Here is an 18,393-nt window from a genome sequence, read left to right on the forward strand (position 1 = left end):
CAGGGAAAGCTGGAAATAGTTGGAATGGCTAGAGTTTGGGGTACTTGTGGGGAGTGGTGAAAAATGAGGATGGAGAGGTGAGGGTCGGATCACTAAAGGTCTAACATACCAAACGATGGAGTTTAGATTTTATCTAATGTAGCGAATGAAGGTTTCAAGTAAAAGAATGACATGATCAGATTTGTATTTTAGAAGCTCCCTCTGGCTACAGTTTCATGAGGGAGTAGGCAACACAGGAGGCAGGAACGCTCAATTCAGGCCACGAGGGCTTGGACTAAGGGTGAGACAGTGCATATGGACGTGAGGGACAAATTTCAAAGACAGCATGTGAACTTGAGAAGGATGAGAAAGAATCTTCCTGCCAGGCGTGGTGGTTCAGGCCTGTAATCCCAGCACTTTAGCAGGCTGAGGCAGGGTGGATCACTTGAGCCCACGAGTTCAAGACCAGCCTAGACAACATAGTGAGACCCTGTCTCTAGAAAAAATACAAAAAAAATTAGCTGGGCACGGTGGCGGGTGCCTGTAATCCCAGCTACTTGGGAGGCTGAGGTGGGAGGATAGCTTGAGCCTGGGAGATCGAGGCTGCAGTGAGCCGTGATTACACCACTGCACTCCAGCCTGGGTGACAGAGCAAGACCCCATTTCAAAACAAACAAACAAAACCCCTCAGAAACAAAAGAGAGAGAGAGAGAGAGAGAGAGAAAGGATCTTTCTCATATTCCAAGGAGTAAATAGGGAGGTTCAGAGGTGTGTGACTTCCCCGAGTTACCCAACATTTCAGGAAGAGCCAGACCTGGAAATAAGGTCCCATTTTAGCCTAATGAAGCAATAATCCCTCAAGTCAATGATTTGTTCTGGGGACATTTTTTTTCTTTTTTGCACCCACCCTGTCTGTTCTGAGGACTTTGAAGGGAGAGTAAACACAGGTGGGTCGGACAGTTACTCGGTGGTTCCTTGTCCAAGAGACTTGGTCTGCAATTTCATGGGAATTCATTTGCCCTCATTCCCCATTAGAGCCTATGCCTAGAAACTATCCGTTAACTTTCTACAAGAGCAGAACCACCTCTCAGTGCTCACTCCAACCCCCACACCACCCCAAGGAAAGGGAGGGGGGTTACAATGTCTGGGGATCCCTCATGTCTTATCCTGTCTGGGTGAGGCTCTTTGGCCACTCCTCAGTGAGAACCAGCACAGCTACAGACATGTTATGGCAGTATCCAGGGGACATGGTGAAAGCCGCGAGCACTGCCTCTCAACAATCAACACGGCCCCCTCTGTCTCTTTTCCCTTCCTTTTTTTTTGAGACGGAGTCTTGCTCTGTTGCCCAGGCTGGAGTGTAGTGTCACGATCTCGGCTCACTGCAAGCTCCGCCTCTCAGGTTCAAGCGATTCTCCTGCCTCAGCCTCCCGAGTAGCTGGGACTACAGGCATGCGCCACATCACCCAGCTAATTTTTTTTTTTTTTTGTATTTTTAGTAGAGACGGGGTTTCACCATGTTGGTCAGGCTGGTCTCAAACTTCTGAGCTCAAATGATCCACCCACCTCGGCCTCCCAAATTGTTGGGATTACAAGCGTGAGCCACCGTGCCTGGCCCCTATTTGGTTGTTGATCAAGATTCCTTTGAGACTACTGAGAGGGATTTTTGGTTTGTAGTAAGCAGTTTTATTTATTCTTTCAACAATATGAAATGTCTACCTTGTGCCAGGCACAATGCTGGGCATACGCTGATGTTCGACCTAAGGGCAAGCGGCAGAAAGAGGAGGGGGCTAGGAGATGGGGCACCATGGCAAATTTCTCCCATTCTCCCGACTTCCCTAGCATGGCACTTTTTCAATGGTGGATGTGCACACACATCACATTGAATCAGAGGGTGTCTCCATGACTGTACACATTACACATTCCTATACCAGTCACACTATGTTTAAAACACAAATTGTGCAAGTGAGTCTTCGAGAATAAGGACAACTTCTAGAAGGGGGATGGTATGGTAGAATTCTGGAAGAGTGTGCTGTCTGGCACCCATGAAAAACCCTTTGATCCACTTTTGCCATCAGCCCTTTGACACCCCTCTCCTATCCACTAACAAGAACAAATCAAGAAAATGAGCAAATCACATGGCAAGAGTCCATTTTGAACAACTTTTATTATACGTTTAGTGTTCTCTATACAAAAGAAATCAGTTTTTTTACAGTGATTCAAAAAAAATTCAGAATAATTTGGCCTTTTCATTGCTCATGCAGTCAGTTTATAAGTCCATGTATTAGACGGTCCTCCACGGCCCAGAAGTCTTCCCTGCTGAAGGTCGTGCGTGACACCCTCAGATACGCATCTGTCACTGACAAAGTTGGTTAATGCAAAATAACTCGCAAAAAAGGAACGAACATGATGTGAGAGGGGTTAAACCAAGGTCTGGCATGGAGTTAAATGTTTAACCAATGGAAAAAAGATCAGACCAATTTGTGTGTGTGTGGATATGTAGGAAGGGATGGAGACGCTGGGAAAAAAAATTCCCCACGGGAAAGAACAAATTGGAATGGTGGGGGATATGGGTGTGTGGTGGGGGCGGGGCAGGAGGTCCTCCGGGGTCCAGCATGGGTCGGGAGTGGGAGCAGGACAGAAGGTGGCCACGTCACAGGCGACTGATGCTCAGCTCAAGGGGAGTGTGAAGAGGTTGGCAAAGAGTTGGGGAGCCAGGCAGAGGGACAACACTGACTGAGGACATTGCAGTTGGGAATCAGAAAAAAAGGGGCAGCTCAGGGGCATCTGATCTGCCTCATTTTTGAAAAAGAAACAGAGTAATGTACAAAATTCTGGATATCTTCTCCCAGAGTTTTGTGTTTATTGCTTCACCGAAGTCTTTACATCTGTTGAACTCCAGCCCAGCAAATCCCAGGGTGGCAGCTTGCATGGGCCCTGCTACCTCTCTCTGCACCTGTGGCCATGGGCAGAATGGACAGAGTTGCCCTCACTTCTGAGGAATACAGCACGCCGAAGGCCTGATGTGTTACAAAGCAAGAGACACCATTCTATGGGGTACGGTCTAGGGTTCACAGTAACAAACACCAATCAGCTGTTCTATTCCACTGGCCCAGGTCTGCCCTTAATTGCACGGCTGGGTGAACCACACACAGGCTGATCACAGACAGACTGATCTTAGTCTCAGAAACAATCCTGTTTGTCTTTCATTTTGGCAGGCATGTGGGGGGGTGTGGGAGAGGCAGTAAAGAGGTATGAGAGGGTGAACCAGAAGGACAGATCTTAATACCTCTGCTTCAAAGGAGGCAGCTGTGGTGAGATGAAAGAACACTGGACAAGGAGTCAGAAGGCCCAAGTTCAAGCCCTGACCTTACCTTAGTTTACCAGCTATGTGATCTTGAGCAAAAATCCCTTCACTTCTGTGGATTTGCATATCCTTGTCTGTACGATAAATCATTTCAATGAGATCAGCTCTGGGATTCCTTAACATGCTGAAATCCGATTCTGTCCTAAGCTAGATGCCTTTGTACCTATTTCCATTCTCCTCATGATGGAACACTCATTTAATACTAGTATGCTGATAGGAGGAACAGCAGCTTCAGGTGAGGCTTGAGACACTGTTTGGTGGGCGCTTGTGGCTCTCCTGGATGGTTCTCCTTTCTCTCTGATCCTTCTCTGAATGTGTCTCAGGAAGGCCCATTATTAGTAAGGAAGGGAAAGAAAGGACACTTCCCTGGGCTTGGGCTGTGCAGGCTGGGGACAGCCACAAAGTCTGGCTTGAACTCACATGGGGTAGCCCCTGTCTAGGTTAAGGGAGGGGAATGCTAGGAGACAGTCAAGGGAGGGCGCTGGTCTGACTCTGCCCGGCTTGCCTATGCCTCCCAGGGCCTTGGTCTCCTCTTGACATATCAAGCTCTTGGTTTCATTGTTTTGAGGCCTCTCTATTCTTCCTTTTTAAAATCAGGGCCCTCCTCCATGCTACTCCTTGGCCACCACGCAGAGCTCAAGCAGGATCCTTTGCCAACTAATGGGGTAGATGCAACCGCAACCATGGGCTTTTGTGTGTTTGGCTGGGGCTGGCCGGAGTGGTGACTGGGCAGGAGGTCACTCTGCACCAAGGTGTCATGAGCGGGGAGCGGTGCCTTGTGCTGGCCTCCCAGGAACCTGCTGGCCACTGAGAAGGGATTCTCTGGCACTAGCCCCAGCTGATGGAAAGCCTGAGAGGCTTCCTCTCCTCAGAGAGTTAGCAAAGCAGCCTCACAAAGACAGACAAAAATGTGCTATGTCCCTGCTCCCTCCATCAAATGGGCTGTTTGTGATGCCCTAAGACTTGGCCCTGCTCCAGCACAGGGCGCCAGAAAGAGCCCGCTGCCCTTGCCATTGCTGGGGCAAAGTTTCCCACTCCTTCAGCTCAGATGCTCTCTCTAGGTGTTGCCAACAGGAATTACCTAAACAGGGCCCAACCCTGGTGGCCTCTCCCGCTTCTCTAAGTTGCGTTCCTCACCCACACAGAGCCCTTTGCATCTCATCTCACACAACTCAGATGTGGACTAACCCTCTCCAAGACAATGTTGGAATCTGGATCGCTGTCCCTTGGAAGCACTGCTTGGCAACAGGGCTGTGGTCTGCTGTATGTATGCGAGCATGCGTGGGCACTGGGTGTGGCAGGGGAGCTTGTCCCTTAGCTGGGAAACCCACACATCCTCGGGGGTTTCCACCCTCTTCCCAAGGCTGTGGTCAGGGAAACTATGAATGTGGGCTCAGTTGCACCTTGCAGGGCAAGCAATGTTGGCACTGGCTGATTTTCAGACCTGTGGTCACTTCTCCCGACTTCAGGGCTTGCCGGGGCAGGGGCGACAGGGTGGACCAGATGTCTCCAACCTCTCAGAGCACAAAGGAGGGTGCTGGTTTGGCTTTCCTGTTAGCTTAAATTCAACCATCTCCTCAAAAGCAAGGCAGGGAAAGATGAGTCCCATTCACCATCACCCAGGCAAGGTGGGAGGCAGCTGTCCTCTGACCCGTGGCAGTGTACTTCCCAAACCCTGGCCTCGACAATCCTTCAGGGGAGCCCATGCCTCTCTGTAGAAAGAGGTATTCAAGGAGGAACTGAATGGGAGACAGAGGCATAAAGATACAGACAGGTTAAGGAGCTTGCCCCAAGAGGCAGAGCAAAGAGGCTCAGGAAGCAGGACTGTTTCTCAAGCCACACCGTGGTTCTTGACTGCTTTGTCCTGCCCAGCCTTGGTGACCAGATGGACCAAGCTCTCCCCTAGAATCCCTCTCTTCAAGCTCGTAGCCATCAGTGGCTTAAGCAGTAGAGGGAAGAATGCTCCCAGCTCAATGGCCACTGTGTCCCAGCACTTGATTTCAGGACTGTCAGCCCTGTGAGGGCAGGGACCACATCTAACTCACACGCCATGGTATCCACAGCTCAGGACTTAGTTCAGACTGGATTTCAGATTATTTGCTGAATGAATGAATGAATGAATGAATGAATGAATGAATGGACAAATGAGAGCACAGGAAACCACAGCGCTTAGGGCTGAGCACACAGGTGGGATTGCAGCCTAGTCAAAGGAACTTCTAGAGTTACTGTAAGATGCCCAGCACTTTCCTCCCAGCCAGAAAGACTGGAGTACCGATGGCATGGTGCTGTCCTGGCTTTACTGTTGGTATGTCTTGGGGTAGTTGCTTGGGAGACCCAGCTGGCAGGCAGTACTGGGAAATTCTGCTTTCCTGCTGAGCTGGGGTGGACTCTGACATGGGCTCCATGGAAAATGCGCCCTCTTCTTCCCCAATGGAGCTGCCTCCTGAATCCTGCAATCCCCACGCCTCAGCGTTTGAGCTCTCTGACCACCTGCCTTCCTTGCTTGGGGAAAACTTAATTCTTCAGCCTCAGATTTGCTTCTACTCAGAGGGGTGTGATTGCCTGGTGATGGGGGGCAGCTCTCAGCACCCACAGAACAGCCTGAGAGAGGACCAATAGCATTTTCTTCATACACAAAGGACAGTACAGAGCCTGGCAGGACAGTGGAACGAGGTGCAGAGGCAGGCTGCAGGCTTACTTCTCCCCAAGACCCTTACGAGGGAAGCAGCCCTTCCCCGTCACCAGGTGGTGTGGCAGACTTGCTCACCGTCCCTTCCTGCCCGAAGAGCCTGTCTTCGGTGCAATGGGTACACTGGCATGGATGGTGCAGTATGGAATGAGTGTCTGAGAAACTGACTACTCTGCTCAGATCCAAAGCGTTTTCTGGAAAGGCCAGTCCTTTAATTCAGCTCACAGGCACACTTCCCTGACATTCCCTTCAGGGACAGTGGGCCTAGTATCCAAGCAGGTGTTGGAGGAAATCCAGGGGAGGGGCCCTCCAAGCTCACACCCCACCCCCTGCTGTTTACCCTGTCCCCTTGCACTGTGATAAGCTGCCCCTCAGGCGTCCAGGCAGCAGCCCTAGCTGAGGCTTGGCCCAAACGACCATCACACACTCTCAGGTTCAAACAACCTTATTGGCTCAGTTCTGGGCTATGGTTTCTTACCAGCAGACAGAGAGTGTGTGTCTATGGGCTTGACCTTCAACTGAATGATTATTAATGATGCAAGCATTGCTAATACCTTTGCGGCTTAAACATGTGGCAAATGTTGCTTTAATAAAGTCACTGAAGGACAGAGCCCTGGTCTGGCCCAGGCCCCCTGGCTAGCAGCTGGAGGCTCAAATCGGAGGCTGTGCCCATGGCAGCTGATCCATTCCTGGGGATCAGCTTCACCCTCCTGAAACTGACCTCAGCTACAGAAACAGCTAAAGGGTTCCTCTTAGACTCAAGATCTCCCCCTCTCCTTCTCTGTCTCTGAGGCTAGGTACCTTTGGTTTCAAAAATGCATTAGGTGGGGAGGATGAAGGCAGCACCTTCGGTCTGAGAACTGCAGGTCTGCGAGTGTCTCCATTTGGGGTGACTGGTGAGGACGTGTGTTGAGTGGCCGCTTCTGGTCCTGCCGGAACACTTGCATAGGCTGCCCTGCTCTCCTGGAGAATAGACGTCGCTGGAGGCTTCAAGGCTTGCAGGGAGGGGCTGGGAACCTGGGAACTCCAGGGACAGATCAGCGCTGCATAAGGCATACAAAGAGCATTGAGTCCTCCCCAGGTGGGGGCATCACAGCACTGAGTACGGTGCCACCTCAGGGTCCCCTGATATGTATACACCCCAATGAAAGGGCAGACCTGCTCGGTCTTGGGGCAAGTCCCATCCACACACCACGTCAAACAAGAGCCTCAGTGTCCTACAGAATTGGCTGAGAAGATGATATCTAACTGCTAGAGATGGAAGGCGAGCAGTGCCTTATGCCCCAAAAACACCAGCAAAGCTTTTGCATCACAGGGTTCCATCTCCTCGAGGGTGGCAGCGTGGGCCCTGGCCGCGTGGACAGGTGCCCTCTACTCTGGACAGAGTGGATGTGGCCCTCTATCTACATCCTGGGTTTCACCAGTGGGGAGGCAGGAAGTCCAAACCCAGCCTTTTTCTTCTCTCTAGAGGTGAGCACAGTGCCCCCAAGACCAGACACCTGATTTTCTTCTGCTTGAGGTACACAGTCACTGGCGTTGAAGTCCTTTCTATCAGTGCCCACTCCTGTTCCTCAAACGTCTTCAGAGTCAGTGCAGCTCACATCTTAGATACTCCAGAGAAAAGGGCAAGGGAGGAATGAGGAGCAAGAGGTAAACACACCTCCCAACCGAATCAGAGAGCAGCAAGGAGGCCTGCACACCTTCTCCCTGCCAAAAATACTGTCATTTTCCAGAAAGGAGCCAAGCCCAGCTCAGCAACTGACAAGGCCGAGGCAGAGGGGTTGGGGGCCGGGGAGGTATATGGTGAGAAAGGCATCCTTCGGAAATGCACTGGCCCAGAGGTGGTTTGAATACTACAGCCTGTCTACGTGTTCTGGTACGGATTCAATCCTTTTTGCCTATCTTTATGGTCTCCTGGGGGAGAATCCACTTATTCTTTCTTTTCCAGGGACTCTTTTTCAAAAGGAAAAGAAAACGGAGACATTGGGTCTGGAGGGGAAGATGCACAAAGCGAAATTAAGACAATGAGAAGTCCCATAACCAACAGAAATGGTGAGCGTGTGCCGAGGCCAAGGGCGGACAGTGTGGTGGAACGCTCGGGGTGGCTGCGAGACCGGGCGAGGGGCCAGGCTCCCTCCAGCTGAGCTCAGCCACGGCTCCAGCTCTCCCACACTGGTGGCACCCGGGGCTGAAGGGGGGTCATTGGGAGGGGGCTTGTGGGTGGCTTGGTGGTTACTGGTCCTCACAGCTTGGCAGACCCTCATATCGTACCCTTGTTACTGAAGGTGGTGGTGGCTTTGTGGTAGGTCTGCAGTGGTCTTGTCTCCCCTTCTCCCCTCCTCCCACTTGCAAAGGGGTGGCTGTGCCTGGGTGGGCTCCGTTAGGCCAGAGAGTAGATAGCATTGACAGGTGACGTGGCCTCTGAGCTTTCGTTGCCCTCTGTTTCCTCCTTGTCCTTTTTGACCGTGTACTGGCCGATGAAGGAGCCGTCTTCGTTGAACTGGCCCTCGCCACCCTCGCCGTAGTCCACCAGGCTGTCGTCACTCTCCTGCTGCTTGATGGTGCCGTCCAGAGATGTCTGACTGCCCTGCAGGGGCTTATTGTCCTCATCACTGGCCAAAGAGAGACAGAGAATCTCAGGTGGGGTGGGACAGGGCAGCCGGCCTCCTGCCAACACATGCCCTACACAGCTCAGAGAGGATGGGATCCAGGAGACCACCCAGTCCAGCCCCCGCTTCACCCTCCCCTGTCCAGTCTGCTTTACAGAAGGGAAACAGAAGCCTAGAGAGGACAAGCACCTTCTCTAAGGTGAGGTTGCAAGTCAGGGCAGGGCAGGGCAGGGCAGGGAGTGGAGCCCATGCTTTTGGGCTCCTGGTCCAGGTCTTTTCCATGAGACTGGGTCCCTGTCTGTGGTGGAAGTGGACAGAGGATGGCCACCCCATGGTGAGGCAGAGCCACTGCTTGTGAGACCACATGGGATGGTTCTAGTCCCGAGTGTGTCACTGTGTGGTTTTGTGACCTGGGCCTCAGTCTGTCCATCAAGAAGGGCTGGCCCAGCTTTGATCTCCCAGGACCCGTGACTCTTCAGGGAAACACTCTCGCCTTGACAAAAAGCAAGGCTTTTAAAGGAACAAACCTCTCCCCAACCTCTCTGCTTGTCTGTCTTGGTGTGTTTCGCTGAGCTATCTTGTTGATCTATAAAAAGACGTTATTGCTTTGGGCTTAGCAAGCACAGGTGCGCAAGAGTGGTGGTGGTGGGGGTGGGGCACACAGGTAAGCAGGTGATGCCAGCAAACAAGAGAAGACAGCAAGGCTCAGAGGATCATGCCCAGCCCCTTCTGAGGCCCACAGGCCCTGGCCCTAAGCTCCCCTTGTGCAGAGAGAGCTGGGAGGCTGCCGAGTAAAGCTGCACGGGCCGCTGGGAACAGCCACCCAGTCAGGATGTCTGCTGCGCTCCTGAGGAGGTGCGGGGCTGCTCTCTGAGCCAGCGTCTGTTCAGGCACCAAGTCCCTTCCCTTGGCTGGAAAGGCTCAGAGTGAGGACCAGGTGGTGCTGGCTGCACTTCAGAGGTTAGCCCAGTTCCTGGGCAGGAGGCAGCTCAGGATGAGCAGTGGGAGTCTGGGTCTCAGCGGTGGGACCATAATGGTGCCAGGCAGTCTGAGCAGACGCACACCACACCCTGCCTTGCCCCCAGCTCCCCACCCACCCCCAGTCCTTCCTGGACGTGGGGAAGACAACCAGCTGAGTTGCCATTATAGTGGGCAGCGCGTTCTCACTTCTAACAGCAGTGTCGGGCAAAGACAGCTGTCAGGGGAGGGCAGCGAGCCAGAGCCGGGGCTGTGTTAGAAGATGGAAAGCTATTAGCCCACTCCCCACAGTGCTGTCCCATGAATACAGCCTAACTGTATTCATGGGACAGCCGTGCGTTGGGAGATGGTGTGAGGGAGGCAGCTCTCTGGGGCTGCGCTGAGTTTGTGCAGGAAGTGGAAGTCACTGTTTGCCAACTGGAGGAGGGGAATTGCCAGGCTCCTCACCCCACTTGCAGGTCTTATTCGCATGCACACTCCTTCCCAGGGCCCTCCATCCCATGTGCAGGGGCATGAGGACCGTGCTATGGGATTTGTGGGAATTCCTCCTCTGGTTCCAGGCAGCTAAGCTAAGTGCAGCCACTGGGCAGCGATGGCCCAGCCAGTGGAAGAGGGGGAGAAGAGATCTGTAGCATGCCAGGCTGTTGAGGGGACAGGGGATCTAGGTCTGAAAAGAACAGACCAAACAGACCTCTCCTAAGGGAAGCTTGAAAGAAACCAGAATGACTAGGGGTGGCCCTGGTCTGGCCACCTGTCGGCCTCACTTCCAAGACATCTTCAAGGTCTAGGTGGATGGACATGGGGGAGAAAAACAGAGGGTGCCCCATGGGAAAGGTGGTCGGCCACTTAGACACAGACTGGAGTGAGAGGAACGGCACTCCTTGCCCCTAGGCCTACCCCCTCTAGAAACTTAGTTCTTTCTCTGATGTATTAATTTCAGCCTTTTCCCAGGTTAGGGCTCTTAGACTCATCCAAGGGAGGGCTCTAGGACGGATGCTGCAGACCTTCCAGAGCCAAAGCAGAGAGGTGTGTGCATGTAGGGGTGCAGGCCGAGGCACGCTCCTGTGCGTGTAGACCCAGCATCGGTGTCTGCGGGGAGGAGGCAGGGGTTTTTGCCTGACAGCTTTGGTGTCTGGGGCAGGAGAGGTGCATGAGGAAGCAACTCCTCGCAGTACGGGCTGCCCAGCCCTGTATTGGAGGAGGTCCAAGCACCTCCTCTCTGGCTGCACCAAGAGTCTGGGGGAGGAGAAGCCCTGTGGCTTTTGGAACAAAAAGCCAGGGAAGTCTCAGCCCACAGGGAAGCTGGGCCCTGCCAGGGAAGATGGGAAAGGGGCTCTTATGCCTGCCCTTTCAGGATGCTTCCGGGAATGTCGGGACTAGGTGGACAGTCATGGCCCATAAGCCTGCAGACAGGCTCCTGTGTGGGCAGTGGCTCCACCACCCATTGATCTGATTATGCTTGCCAGGCTGATAGGCAGAGTGGCAGAGGCCCAGGACAGGAAAAGGAGACTGCAGCAGAGGACAAGGGGACCCGGGCCCAGGCAGTAACTGGGTGGCGTGAGAAGGGAGGGCTCTGATCAGACATTCCCTCCCATAGCACTTGGTCTGGGAATGACACTCCACAGCCCACTCTGCATCATCCTTCAGCTCAGAACATACTCGCCATCTCCATGGACCGACAACAATGTTGTTAAGCCCACATACAAAGATGCATCCAGGTAGGACGGGAGCACGGGTATAGAAGTATAGAATAGCAGCACCAGCTGGAAATGCGGGACCTGGCCTTTCCAGCTCTGCCACTAACTCACCGGGTGGGGACCTTGGAAGAGTCTTAGACCATTCGCTTCCTGGTCTGGGCCTCAGTCCTCTCATCTGGGACATAGGGCATTGGACCAGATGCCTTTCTAAGGCCCATTCCGGTCTAGAGCCCAAAGATATCACCAAGTTCAAGGAGAAATGACCTAGAATCACCCCACCTTCATTCCTTGAGGCTTTAAGACATCACAGCCTCCCAGGGTCATTATCTTCAGAGTTAGGAATGGAGTGTGGGCAGAGAATCAGCATGAGAGCTGAGCTCATCTCATGGCAAGAGGGTCCTGGGGCTCATGTTCAGAGTGAAAAGGTGGAAAGATATAAATAGCAAGCTTGACACATTTGAGTTGTGCAGTTGAATGAATGAAATGCTGTTTGTCAAACTAATGCACGCATGCGTCAGGCAGTGTCTCCTGGGGGAGCAGCCTCGTCTGGCACTCTCAGGATGAGAAGCCTCTGAGTAAACTCAGCAGCATGCACTCTCCACCACAGCGCCACCAGACAGGCAGAATGACAGCCCAATGGGCAAGGACAGCTACTCATGGCCTCTTAGCCAAGCGGAGCTGCTCTGAGGTGAGGGTGGTGCCTCAGGGACAGGGAGGACAGCCTGCCTGAGAGAGGAGGAGGGAGATCACGCACCTATAGTCAAACGAGCCATCCTCTTCCTTGGGGTCTTCAGGGCCAAGGGGAACATCCTTCTTTTCTCGTACTTGGTCAAAAGGAGAAGCAAAGACACAGACACGATGATTAAGTACATGCCCCTGCTCTCCAGGGCTCCACTGAATGCAGGGCCAGAAGGCACCGCCCTGGGCTCACTGACACTCTTTTTTAACAAGGCACCATCCACGCCTCCCTTGTTTTTGCTTCCTGTACTCAATCAGTTGCCAAGTTGACTCTGCCGCCTCCTTCTCAGCCCCAGGGGTCTCTTTACATCTCTACTGACAACTGAAATCTCCTCCTACCAAGCTCCCCCCACCACATCTCCATGAAGTCTCCCCAAAAGATCAAACAGATGTGATCATTTCCTTTGCCAAAGGCAAACACTCCACTGTTTGCACCTTTCTTACTCTGCTCTGTGGTGTAACTATTTGTGGACGTTTCTCATGCCTATCACGGAAGGCTAGTTCTTTCCTCAAGGGTGGGGGTCTGTGTGCTTCTTCACAGTTCCTAGCAGAGTGCCCTGAGCAGAGAAGACACACCATACACACCTATGGGATGGAAAGTGTCTCTTCTCTGTGACCCCTTTGTTGGCGTGCCCGCTTTCCTCCACTTCCTCTGTGATGTGTGAGCATTCAGCCAAGGCTCTGCCTTGTTCTGTGCTCATTCTTTCGGTGTCAGCTACGGTGCCCTTGAGGAGAGATCATTTTTCCTCCGGTATTGCTAGTGCACAGCACAGAGGCGGATGCACAGCGGGCACTTACATGAAAGCCTCTTTATGTATCTTTTTTTTTGGCAGTGGTGCTATCTTGGCTCACTGCAACCTCTGCCTCCCGGGTTCAAGCGATTCTCATGCCTCAGCCTCCCAAATAGCTGGAATTATAGGCGCCTGCCACCACGCCTGGCAGGTGGTGTATTTTTAGTAGAGATGAGGTTTTACCATGTTGGCCAGGCTGGTCTTGAACTCCCGACCTCAGGTGATCCACCCATTCAGCCTCCCAAAGTGCTGGGATTACAGGCGTGAGCCACCGCGCCCGGCCTCTGTGTCCTTTTTGAGATACAAGGTGGATAATCATCCCCATTTTAGATGAGGGAAACTGAACCCTTGAGAGGTGAAGAGCATATCACGTAACTAATTAGTGACTGAATGAAGACTGGAGGGAAGGCTAGCGACCAGGCCTTGTAGCTCCTGGTTCACTCATCTTTTTAAGGGACCAGGGGCTTACTCTGTAGCTGGAGGGCAAGAGGTTAGTTTCGAAGAACTGTTTGGAATGAGATACTTTCTGAAAGGGCAAAGGGCAGCTCAGAGTTGATCTGCTGGGTTCTTCCAGTATTCCACTTCCACCTGGAACGGGTGTGAACTCAGTCCACCCAAGTCTGACTGTCAGACGGAGGAGGCAGCCTTTTCCCTAACTCAGGCTTTGTTACAGAACCAGACAGGCCCAGCACAGCAGAACAGAGTGAAAGAAAACATCGCTCACCAGTAAGGGACCATCATTTCCCGCCCTTCCTCACTTAAGGCACAGCTCTTCAGAGTCCTAGTCTGTGGGTACTTGGACATGGGGAATGAAAAAGAATCGAGTCTCCTCTCCCTTCTATTTCCTTTGTGTTGAGTTTTAGGGGGGTCCTGGGGGAGGACCTGTTCTAAGAGATGGGGAGAAGGAAGCATTTGGGGAGCATGGGTTGTGTTTGGTGATGGGGCTTTCTGGAGCAGGGAGAAATTTCACTCTGTAGTCCAGCCAGATTTTTGCTTTCAGGGTCATCCATTATCCTGTCTCCTGTCCCTACCCACCCCATCACAGACAGATGGCTCTCTTGTTCCTGTGTAAAAAACAATCAATATTTCCAGAAACAAGAATGCCAGAGGTCCTTGTCCTTGACCTTGGTATGTCTGGGCTGCAGGATCTTTTTTTTTTTTTTTTTTTTTTCCTTTTTTGAGACGGAGTCTCGCTCTGTTGCCCAGGCTGGAGTGCAGTGGCACGATTTTGGCTCACTGCAATCTCTGCCTCCCAGGTTCAAGTGATTCTCCTGCCTCAGCCTCCTGAGTAGCTGGGATTATAGGCGTGTGCCACTATACCCAGATAATTTTTTGTATTTTTGGTAGAGATGGGGTTTCACCATGTTGGCCAGGCTGGTCTCGAACTCCTGACCTCAAGTGATCTGCCTGCCTCGGCCTTGCAAAGTGCTGGGATTACAGGTGTGAGCCACTGCGCCCGGCCTGGAGGATCTTTTAAAAAATTTTATTTATTTATTTGAGACAGGGTCTCACTCTGTCACCCAGGCTGGAGTGCAGTGGCACAATCACGGCTCATGGCAGCCTTGACCTCTCCAGGCTCAGGTAATCCTCCCACCTCAGCCTCTTGAATAGCTGGGACCTCAGACACCTGCCACCACACCCAGCTAATTTCTGTATATTTAGTAGAGACGGAGTTTCGTCATGTTGGTTGGGCTGGTCTCAAACTCCTGACCTTAAGTGACCTGCTCGCCTTGGCCTCCCGAAATGCTGGGATTACAGATGTGAGTCATTGTGCCTGGCCAGGGACTGAAGGATCTTGAGGTATCCTTGGGATTTTAGGGAAGCCCAAAGTGCTTTAGGGCCACGGGGGTCCCTACCAGTGCCACCCATCTTCAGCCTCTCCCTGGTCCTCGCTTCTGACCCTTGCTAGTGGTGTCGGCGGTTACACCATTGTCCTGCTGAGCGCCCACCTCTGGAACTCTCTCATGTGGGTGCTGCTTCTGCCCAGGCCCCTCCTCTCCCCATTCTCTGGGACACAGTTAGGGAAAATGCCTCTCTTCCTTTCTGCTTCCCTGGGACACAGGATCCTAATGAGATTCAGGCTGAAAAAAAGCCAATTTATAGAGCAGATGGGTGGTGAGTCAAGGGGAGGAAAGGTCATTCTTAATAGGAGCCAGGGTTCCTTCCATCCCCTCTCTGAGGCTGCCTGGACTGTGCCATCCGCCCAACTCAGGCGAACTTAATTAACTCAAGTGCTTGCTGGCAGTCCGAAGATGCACAGGCAAGAGGATTGTATTTCCAAGCTGGGCAAGGGCTGGCTTCACTGAGAGAACACGTTCCCCGGATCTGGCTGGAGACCTGGAGACTCACGGGAAGGTGGACGTGCCCCGCCCTGCAAGCCCACGCCTCTCGCATGTCTCACCTGGGTACTTGCCGCCGCGACTCCTCTTGATGAAACAGACGATGAGCAGGATCAGCACCAGGAGGGCGATGGCGCACATAAGCCCAATGAACCAGCCCTGGGTGGCGATGTCCGCTTGGTTGTTGGTGTAAGCTGGCGGGGAGGGCCGGAAGCAAACCCGTGAATGATTTCATGGGGGAGACAGTGAGGAGTGAGACGGAGGGAAGAACTTCAGCTATTTCACGTGGATGTTTCTCCTGGAGCCTAACACTACCACCTAGCAGCCCCCTGGCCCAAACTACCCCGCTAAAGGACAAAAAGAAAATAATTAAAGAGCCAAGGTCAAAAGATCAGAAAAGAGGCAAAGGAAAGGGTACAAGGAGCAAATAAGAAGCAGAAGGCTGAACAGGTCCTTTAGGAAGGGGAACGTGTCATAGGGACGAAGCACGGCATTCTTGGAAACCAGACGGCTGGTCACAGCCTAATGGGGACTGAGGGATGGCCACGGATTGGCCATGGAAATATGACGCCCCATGGATGAGTCCAGGGTGGAGAAATGGGAGCCGGCAAGCTACCCATCAGGGAGTGCAGGCCATGGCCACGTTGCAAAAACCTGCTATGAGAACACCTTCGCAGGCCTGCACAGGCGCACAGCAGCATCCCTGCCCACCAGCATGGCTCCGAAGCCATCCAGGCTTCCTGAGGGTGGGGACTGGACCAAGTGGAGGCCCAGGATGCCCTATCTTTTCACATCTCTCTAGTGGATCCTGTGCTTCCTGACAGCAAAGGCAATCCTGGTGTGGGTACCCCTAGCCAGGCCAGCAGCGATGTGGGGCTGGGGCTGTGCCTTCTGCTCACTCCATGCCACTTCCAGGCTACTCCACACAGGGTGACCCCCCCGGTGGTCTCTGACAAGCCGATGTGCCCCCTCCAACTCCTGTGACAGTGAGTCCCTCTCTGTCCACGTCCAGCGTATGTGGAGACCTGTTTCAAAGTGGGCAGATCCCTTTGTGATTTAAAAGGCCTGCAGGAGGGCCCGAAGAACAGGTGCTAAGGAGTCATCTGAGGGTGTCCTTGATGGCCCAATGGCTGGGTTTGGGTTTGGGAGGGGGGTGTGGTCAGTACCAACTCAACCTTCTCCTTTCTACCGGCTGGAGAACAAAAGCAACCTCTCCTGAAACGCAGCCTGTCACAGAACATGAGACTGTGACAGAAGGGAAGGATCTAAGGAACTGAATACACCCAAAGTAACCCTGGAACCAGCCAGCCCAGAGACACCTGGGGAGAGGCACACAACAGCAGGAGCCCCAAGAACCATGGAGCTGGCACCAAGGCACTGAGCCTCCTTCCAGGAGCACAGGGAAAAGCATGAGGGCCACAGCACCTGTGCCCCCAGGTCTTCAGCACATGCCATTTGTGGGGCAGTTATCTGGGTGCAAGCCCACCCTTTGCTCCTCTTGGGGGCAGAAACTGTTTTTACAGCCTTCCTAGTGCCCAGTCAAGGGCATTGCACCAAGAAAGTTCTCAATACGGGGTGAAGACTGATGAACAAGTGTCCTCTGCACTCTGGTTGCCCAGGGCAGCCCCGGGCTGAAAAGCAGGTGAGGCCTGTGAGAACAAGGCTTGTGAGTACCATGATCTAGGTAGGCTGCAGAGAAAAGTCCCATCCCTGCTTCCACTCCTGCTCCCAGCAGGCCCCCGCCACAGTGTCAGAGTGATCTTTCCAACCCCCCACGTAGGACTGAATCACTTCCTTGCTTTAACCCTGCAAAGCTTCTCATTGTTATTGAAGAAAACTCTTCATTCCTTATCCTGACCTGTCAGGCTCCATCAGAGCAGGCCCTGGTCATCTCTCTAGTCCTACCTCCCACCACCCTGTCCTCATGCTTTATGCTCCAGCCATGCTGGCTGCTCTCATTCCTACTGCAGGGCCTTTGCATCTGCTGCTTTTTCTTCTAATGGCTGCCTTGGCAACTGGCACCTCCTCAGAGAGGTCTTCCTGAACCTTCTCAGCTTAAACAAAGCCCGTCTCCCCAATTCCCACCCAGCTGCTATCTCTATTTCATAGCATTTATAACCATTTAATATATATAGATCTATCATTATCTATTTAATCCTTCCTTCCTTCCTTCCCTCCTTCCCTCCCTCCTTTTTTCTCTTCCCCCCCCAATCCTCTCCCCTTCTCCTCCCCTCCTACTCCCCTCCCCTACTCTCCCTTCCGCTTCCCTCCTCTTCTCTTCTCTTTCTGAGACAGAGTCTCGCTCTGTTGCCCAGGCTGGAGTGCAGTGGTGTTATCATAGCTCATTGCAACCTCAATCTCCTGGGCTTAAGTGATCCTCCTATCTCAGCCTCTCAAGTAGCTGGGACTACGAGTGCATGTCACCATGCCTAGCTAACTTTTTTTTATTTTTAGTAAAGACAGGATCTTGCTATGTTGTGTAGGCTGGTCTCAAAGTCCTAAATGTTCCTGTGTCTTAAAACAAAAACCCTTGAGGAACTTTCAGCTCCAGCTCACATGCTGCCCTCTTATTGGTACGCTCTATGCTCTTCCGCCCCCTCCAGTTCCCGCCAACTCCTCTGTACCCCCAGCAAGCTGACTTCAAGCCCCTCTATTCTTAGCGCTTCAGCTGTAACCACTGAGTGGGCCTCTCCCAAGCTGACCTCCACCTCCTTAACTCTCATCAGCACCAGTGACCCTTTATTCATCCCCATCATCCCTCCAGCCACCTCCACAACCATAAGCCCAGAGCCTCCTCCTACAGCTCTCCTTGGATGCATGTGCTTAAAATTCAACCTGCGTCTTCCTGCCCCCTGCCTTGATTCTCCCAGCTCTCCTGCTGCTGCCAGAGGCCTCACCACTGTGCCCATCTCTAAGAGCTGCCACTTCTTCCAAAATGCCTCCCATATTCCTCTCACTGTTCCATTCTATTCCAGGGGTCCCCTCACCTGTGCCTGCCACTTCCTGTGGATACAATGAGACATCCTGTTACCACCTTCCTAGGAGGCTTCCAATGGTGCCACCTTTCCTTACTCCCCACTGTGTGGGCTCAGCTCCTGAGCCTGGCCTTCTGGGAGCTCCAGTCTCCTTTCCGTGCATCCCGCCCCTCCTGCCCAACAAAGCCCAGGCTGTCGCCCTCCTAGCTCACTGCCACCTTTGCACACTCTACC

The 18,393-nt window shown here is 52.9% G+C and overlaps 1 protein-coding gene across 21 annotated transcripts in view; it reads right to left on the reverse strand.

Annotated features, from left to right (window-relative positions):
• Window positions 1-6,208: 6,208 nt before the first annotated feature.
• Window positions 6,209-18,393, reverse strand: part of NFASC (neurofascin) — a 188,093-nt gene continuing 175,908 nt past the window's right edge. For all 21 annotated transcript variants that reach the window (XM_009238823.4, XM_054522292.2, XM_054522210.2 and 18 more), the window contains 3 exons: window positions 15,247-15,378; window positions 12,071-12,140; window positions 6,209-8,644 (listed from right to left, as the gene is read on the reverse strand). In XM_009238823.4, the coding sequence (XP_009237098.3) occupies window positions 8,413-8,644; window positions 12,071-12,140; window positions 15,247-15,378 (434 nt within the window). In that variant the 3' untranslated portion in view covers window positions 6,209-8,412. The remainder of the gene's footprint in view (window positions 8,645-12,070; window positions 12,141-15,246; window positions 15,379-18,393) is intronic.

Source organism: Pongo abelii, chromosome 1 (genome assembly GCF_028885655.2).
Source record: "Pongo abelii isolate AG06213 chromosome 1, NHGRI_mPonAbe1-v2.0_pri, whole genome shotgun sequence".
Taxonomy (NCBI): Eukaryota; Metazoa; Chordata; class Mammalia; order Primates; family Hominidae; genus Pongo; species Pongo abelii.